The 7932-nt window shown below is 43.5% G+C and overlaps 1 protein-coding gene across 1 annotated transcript; it reads left to right on the plus strand.

The window, feature by feature from the left end:
* Positions 1-581: 581 nt before the first annotated feature.
* On the plus strand, positions 582-908 carry LOC148506470 (uncharacterized; the record flags this gene model as incomplete). Its single annotated transcript, XM_088446712.1, has 1 exon — positions 582-908. A coding segment is annotated over exon 1 (327 nt), but the record flags the coding sequence as incomplete, so codon positions are not given.
* Between the last annotated feature and the right edge of the window lie 7024 nt (positions 909-7932).

Consider the following 7932-nt stretch of genomic DNA (forward strand, 5'->3'; position numbering starts at 1 on the left):
GTGCTATAGAACTAGAATACAATGACACCCTGGCAGCTGGAGTCTACAGGCACAGACAGAGCAGGTACTAAGCCTGGTGTAAGGATAACCTATGTGGCTTTTCTATATACCCACACAGAGGCACAACCCATTCAGCACTCACATATCACCGGGCTCAGGTGGTCACACGAGGGATCCCAGTCCTCCAAGATCTTCAGGGTGTAGCAGTGCAGTGACAGTCTGTGCGTCTCCACAGCCGCCGCCATCTCTATTTAAATTTCCTCCAAACAGGAGTTGCCAAACCGAACTGCACGACGGGAAGAGGGGGCGCATGGATGGAGCATCGCCCAACGACAGGTTTCTGTCTGTATCTGCATTTTGAATGCTAGGGGATGGCTGTGCTTTAACATTGTGTCCTCTAAACAGGAGCCATCTTGTCAAAGCTTTTCTATTGCCTCTTCATGAGGCCACTAGGCCAGCTCTAAAGGCCTTCCACTAGGTGGCAATGTATTGTATGTTATGTAAAGCATTTCTGAAGTTTTAGAAGCAGCAATGGCATCTTGCGCTACTCAGCAGACCCATTGGCACGTGTTATCATAACCATGACAGCCGGAATAGTGCTGGTGCAGGGAGCAAGTCGAGGTCTCAGCCTCCAGTTCTACAAATTCCTGGTTACGTCCAGACATGGGACCAAAGTAATAGGGACCTGTAGGGAGCCGGACTTGGCCGCTGAGCTGCAGGCATTGAGGGAGAGGAACCCAGAGACAGTCACCGTCCTGCAGCTGGATGTCACCAGCCAGCGGGATATACAGGAGGCTGCACACAAGGTGGGACAGGAGTTTGGCCACCTGGATCTCCTCATTAATTCCTCAGGGATGCTGCACCCCAGTGGGAATGGGGAGACCTGTCTCCGGGAGGTCTCCTCTGAGGTGAGTCACTGGTGGTGGTACTGACAGAGAGATGGGTGATGCAGGAGTAATGCTGCGTACACATGGGACGACTTGCTCAATCATCGTTATCGTTGAACGATTTTTCCTATTTTAAATTTGAACATGAACGATTTCTGACAGAATATAAATGATGAATAATTCATAGATATCGAGCAAGTTGGACGGTCGACCTCAGATATCGCCATCGTCCATACGGCCACGCGCATCATTGGTCGTTCAATGCAAAAAAAGTAAACGATATGAACGATCTAATGATAAACGATATCGTTATCGTTCATATCGTTGACAAAAGTCGTCCCGTGTGTACCCACCTTTAGGATGACCATCGATGTATGTGCCTGTCCCTGGTCTGGTGCCTCAGGCTGCTGCATTAATAGATTATAATAATAGGCTACATACACACTGACTGTCACTGGCATTATCATTCTGCATTTTTAATGCAAGGTAAGTGCATGTAAACTGCTGGGAAATTTTTAAGAATCGAAGGAGGAAATGTATTAAACCTTCTAAAGAGTAGAGAAGTTGCCTATAGCAACCAATCAGTTTCTACCTCTCATTTTGTACTTGATAAATGCTGTTTGGTTGCTATGGGCAACTTTTATACCTCTCCACTCTTTAGAAGGTTTGATACATTTCCCCCATAAATAAGGATGTATACAGTCATATTTTTATGTGAATTGTAGTGGATTTATTATAGGAGCGCTTCTTGTTCTGTTTCAATGCACCTTAAAAACGTATGTTGCTCTCAAAAGGGGAGATGTATCAAGACTTGGATAGATATAAAATAAAGCAGTTACCCAATGTAGCTAATCAGCTTCTGTCATTTATCTAGCAAAGTCTATGAAATGACAGAAGCTGACTAGTTTCTATGCTCAACTTTTCTTTTTTATCTCTCTAAAAGATTTGATACATATTCCCCCTATGGGGGCTATTCATTATCACTAACGGGTCCATTACACATGCGGAAATGCTCGTTTGTGCTAGGTTTAAGTAACGGTCCCATTCACTGTGCAAGGTTTAAGTAATGGTCCCATTTATGGTGCAAGGTTTAAGTAACGGTCCCATTCACTGTGCAAGGTTTAAGTAATGGTCCCATTTATGGTGCAAGGTTTAAGTAACGGTCCCATTTATTGTGCAAGGTTTAAGTAATGGTCCCATTTATTGTGCAAGGTTTAAGTAACGGTCCCATTCACTGTGCAAGGTTTAAGTAACGGTCCCATTTATTGTGCAAGGTTTAAGTTACGGTCCCATTTATTGTGCAAGGTTTAAGTAACTGTCCCATTTATTGTGCAAGGTTTAAGTAACGGTCCCATTTATTGTGCAAGGTTTAAGTAATGGTCCCATTCACTGTGCAAGGTTTAAGTAACGGTCCCATTCACTGTGCAAGGTTTAAGTAACGGTCCCATTCACTGTGCAAGGTTTAAGTTACGGTCCCATTTATTGTGCAAGGTTTAAGTAACTGTCCCATTTATTGTGCAAGGTTTAAGTAACGGTCCCATTCATTCTGCAAGGTTTAAGTAACGGACCCATTTACTGTGCAAGGTTTAAGTAACGGTCCCATTCACTGTGCAAGGTTTAAGTAACGGTCCCATTCACTGTGCAAGGTTTAAGTTACGGTCCCATTTATTGTGCAAGGTTTAAGTAACTGTCCCATTTATTGTGCAAGGTTTAAGTAACGGTCCCATTCATTCTGCAAGGTTTAAGTAACGGACCCATTCACTGTGCAAGGTTTAAGTAACGGTCCCATTCATAGTGCAAGGTTTAAGTAACGGTCCCATTCATTCTGCAAGGTTTAAGTAACGGTCCCATTCATTCTGCAAGGTTTAAGTGACGGTCCCATTCATTGTTAGGGGCCTGAGAGGACCACCTAGCATCAAGCAAATCCAAAAACTGAAAGTTTTCAGCGTTTGCTTGCTGCAACCAACAGCATCTTCACGGTGCCACCCGGCTTTGGGGAATTTCTGTAAAAAACACTAATTTATTTTCACAATGTCGACATTTGAAATATCGCTATGTGAAATGTCGACATTCCCAGAATCCCGACTGTTAAGGTTAGGCACCGCCGGGAGAGTTAGGGTTCGGTTGCATGGGGAGGTTAGGGCTAGGCACTAGGGAGAGGGTTACTGGTAGGGATAATTTGACGAGTTGCGTTCTGGTAAGTATTCTCAGACACCAGCACCGGATTTGCATGACACATGGCCGTCTGTATCTGGAAGAAGCCGCTGGAGCCATCGGGACCAGGTAATTGACTGCTGGGCCACCAAGGATGTTAGGTTAGCTCTCAGTTATGTTGTGTCGAAGCCGGATAATTGGCTGAGACGGGATCAGTTAAAAATTAGATCGGAGCGACGCCATCTTGTGAATGGCGACAAGACTCAATCTTAAAAATGAGATCTGCACGACGCCATTTTGTGAATAGCCGCCCAGCGCCGTTTTAGCAAAACTCACTCTTAAGTACATACGGCAATGCTATTATTAGCATTTTGCGATACATATCTCACCATACCTCATACACACATTAAATACGCACATTAGCGACTGCATAATACCCCGCGTATGATCATTGTTTATTAGCTTCATGCGTACGCAACTGCCCCAAGTTAAAAGTCCTCACTACATAAATCTAACTAGCATCTTTTCCCAAACCCCTAATACTTACACACTGCACACTTACATAAAAGGTTCCATAGCTCCAAAGTGTAATATTCAAGGTTTATTCATTTATTACTAATGTTGTGAAATAAAGATTCTTTGATATCTAAGGTTTAGTACATGATAAGCAGACTGTGTTTGGTGTTGTACTGATCTACTCTGTCTCAACAGCTTCCCGATGTCATCGGTGAGAAGATCGCAAAAATGCATCCGCAACTTATTGACTGTAGAGAGTTAAAACACTAAAATGTAATATGTAATATTAGCAGCTTAGATTTGCATGCAGCGGGAAAAAGGAGACAAAAGGCTGTTGGAGGCTGACCTGTGTCCATTTGAATTGACCTGTTAAATGTCCTGTAACAGAAGCATCGTGACGGAGAACCAATGGAATCATATCAAACTTGCCTATTGTATTGCCTATCCCTGTAAGGGTATATATATATGCGCCCTCTGACCCCAATCGGGAGTCTTCTTGCTGATGCTGTTGACGGAGGTTTCTTGCTGATGCCAGTATCTGGTCCCAGAGCGCGTGCGTATGTAACAACTGTACCTTGGGTCTGTATGATTTATTTGCGCTAAATTGTCTTTAGATCACAGCGTGTAACCTACTGTATTAATGTTGAATAATAACCTTTTGTGCGTTGGAAACACATTCAAAGTCTGAAGGCATTATTTACTATATGACTCATTACGCTAAATAGCGACAATTTTAGAAGGTATAGGCAGGATTTAGAAGGTATAGGCAGGATTCAGAAGGTATAGGGAGGATCGTTTAGAGGTTTAAATCTAGTATCAATAGTTGGGGGCTCGCAGTGTTAATCACGCAACCGGTCTGTAACACTCGGTAACTAATTCTCAGCAAAAGCATGGAGGCGCCTGGCAGGAGAACGCATTGTGCGTTCAGAATCTGTTACCACCATTGTTGCTGAGAGTGCACTACCTGTTACTGTGACTTTAGGAGCGCTGATTGAGAAGCCAGGGATGAGGGAGGAAAAAGTTTTTTTTCCTTCGTCGATAGGTTTTTTTTCCGTTTTTGTTTTGTGTGTTAAAAAGGGGAAGTCGCATTATTGCGTACGCAGCTAAGTCGCATTTTTGCGTATGCAGCTAAGTTGCAATATAGCGTAAGAGTGATAATACGGTTGTGTAATAGTCGCTTTATTGTGTATGCGTATATGTGTATGTCTTGCTGCCACGTGTTTTAAACAAAGCCGTTGAGATTACATTATCAATTGTTGTCAATAACTGGGTTAACGTGTATTTTTCTGCGCAGGAAAAAAGTGTGTAACAGTGAATATTTGTTTAGGGTGTAACACTGGTCCTAAATGTTAAGGGTATCATAGGACCCTTAAGAGCTAGGCGTAACGAGCGGCCTAGTGACTCGGTAGCAGCTTACTGTTTACTTTACACAAGACAGGTGTATGGGTTGTTATTTTTGTTAGGGTTCGGCTCTCAGTGTGATTACAGTATTCAGTAATCGGTTAGGCTTATTTGAGCACTGTAATTGAACCGCATAGTTTTGGGCTAAACTGTGATTGTGAACTGATGAGAAGGTGGACGAAATCAACTGGAAAACAAGGGTATTTATTGCCCCCTAGTGGTTGAAACGTAGTCAAAAAGGGATTTCTGCGTGGGAGCAGCTTTTCTTCTATAGGTGAGTGGAGGCGTCTAGAGGTCTTCCATAGGGTTTGTGGATACACCCTTTTTCAAAGACATCCACAGGTAAGTGAAAGTATCTTGACTGTCTTTCACCAGTTTAAATCTTTATTGAAAACCGTAGGGGTTGTCCCAGGATGGGAGCCACGCAAACAGTAGAGATGTTAGACAATGATGTACTGCTAATGGAAGCACCGCTTGGATCGGCACGCCGTATTATGCATACTAAGTATGGTGCTTATGCAATTAGGTACTGTGATGTATGGTTTAAGATGACGATAAAGAGTGTTAGACCGTTTCCCAGAATTGGTAGCTTTGATAAGGATGTATTGAACAATGTCCGAGATCACATCAGTCTGGTGCATTCTCGAGTGAAAAAGGTAAAATATAACGAATGTTTATAAATGATGGCAGCATGAAGGGGACGTGTGGCTTAAAGGTGTGCAAGCGACGCAAACTAGCGTCGCGAGCACGTTACCAGAAAGTACACCCGCAGCGCAAAATTGCAATGCGTGCGAGCTGCAAAATGGCGCGCACGTGCAGCAAGGTAGCGTTGTGGAAGGTATTGCCAGTGGTTCACGCGCACCACCGCCGCCCTATGCTGACGGAGGTGCAGGTACAGTTGTTGAAAAAACCCATAAAAATGTAACAAGTAATTTGTACCCTCTCTTAAGTAACCATAAGGAAAATGTTTATGATGTGGAGGATGAACCTATTGTTATGTCTGCCATTTCCCATGCTATACACATGTTACACATGTTAGATGCTCCACCACGGCAATCACAAGTGGTGCTGCCATCTCCATCAGTGATAGTACAGGAAGTGTTAACATCCACTGCACCCATAGAGGAAGTTGTTAACCCTATATGTAGCAGTAGTAGACTAAACCCCCAGCCAGGTAATAAGGTCAAAAGTAGCAGTGCGGCCGGTCTGCATCCCATCCGGACAATAACTGTTCTGAATGGGAATGCGGATGTGAACGGTGTAGTGCCCACAAGGGAAGTAGCAATGCATTGTCCTTGGACAAGAGCTGAGCTAAATTCCATAATGAATGATTTCTCCGATCCCAAAAAGGAATTAGCCAAATGTCAAAGATGTTTGAAAAATTTGGGTAGTTCTCATGAGCAACCAATAAAGATTGGCGAGTGGTGTTAAGGGCTTGTCTTCCATGCAATACCGATGTGACAAAATTTATCACGGATTGTGTATTGGATGGAGATGTTCCTTAACAGACAAAATTAACCAAGATAACATTTCCCGCATTGTAACTCAATTAGGTGTATATTTTCCAGTAGTAGTTAACTGGAGCAAGATTTTCACCATAAAACAAAAAGAGTGAATCTGCAGAAGATTATTGTAACCGGGCTCTGTAGGCTATCATCCAGTACACTGGGTTAGAAGATATTCAAAATAGCACTCACCACAGGGGAATGATTGTCACCGTACTCATGGATGGTCTTAAAGAAGACCTAAAGACCCGGGTTCAGACCTCACAGCCTTGCTGGAGAGGAGTCACTGTAGACACCCTCATAGAATCCGCAATCGAACATGACAAGAACATATCTAAAAAGAGAGAGACCCAGAGCAAGAAACTAATGGCTGTTAGTATCCAAGCTCTAGAAGGAATGACTGTAACATCACAACCAGCAGACACACCTGCACCTACACCTGAATAGTTTCACGTCCTCACTAATCCTACACCACCACAAACACAGCCCTACCCCACTTATCACACACAACCACAATTCCCGTACTATCCACAAACCCCATATCTCCCTCAATATCTTTACCCATACCCACCACCTTTCCATCCTGCTCAACCCACACAACAATCCTTTCATCCATCTCACCCACGAAAGTGTTTTGATTGCAACCAGCCAGGACATGTAAGTAAGAACTGTACAGCAAGGAGGGTAGGACGAACCAGGGAATACCTGGATATCCCCATAAAGGATATACACAGAGACCGGCAAATGTCCAACAGGCACCAGCTCCAATTGTGGCTGTTAATGCTTTATTGGAGAATGGGAGCCAACGCTAGGGGTCAGGTCATACCTGTAGACTACAGAAAGCCAGGTTAACCGGAAGTACTAGGGAAGAACCGGTAATGATGGTTGATGTAGCTGGTACTAAATTTCCTTTTCTTGTAGACACAGGGGTGACCAGGTCATTGATAAAATCTCCCGTTAATTTACAGGAAACCAACGAGACAGTACCAGCAATGGGCATAACGGGTAAAGTGCAACAGTATCCTTTAAGAAAATCCACAGAGGTCACTATCGGGCCATTGCATACCAGGCATTATTTTCTCCTGGCAGCGGCAGCCCCTACTAACTTACTGGGAAGGGATTTGTTATGTAAAATGGGATGTGTCATATATTGTACCCCTGATAGTGTATTTTTAGATATCCCAGAGAGAGTTGCGCATGAGGTGAGGGATATGTTGGACACTTACACACTGCACACTTACATAAAAGGTTCCATAGCTCCAAAGTGTAATATTCAAGGTTTATTCATTTATTGCTAATGTTGTGAAATAAAGTTTCTTTGATATCTAAGGTTTAGTACATGATAAGCAGACCGTGTTTGGTGTTGTACTGATCTACTCTGTCTCAACAGCTTCCCGGGGGTCAACGGTGAGAAGATCGCAACATGCGTCCGCAACTTATGGACTGTAGAGAGTTAAAGGCTGTTGGAG

This window comes from Taudactylus pleione, unplaced genomic scaffold (assembly GCF_031769625.1).
Source record: "Taudactylus pleione unplaced genomic scaffold, aTauple2 ptg000401l, whole genome shotgun sequence".
Lineage (NCBI taxonomy): Eukaryota > Metazoa > Chordata > Amphibia > Anura > Myobatrachidae > Taudactylus > Taudactylus pleione.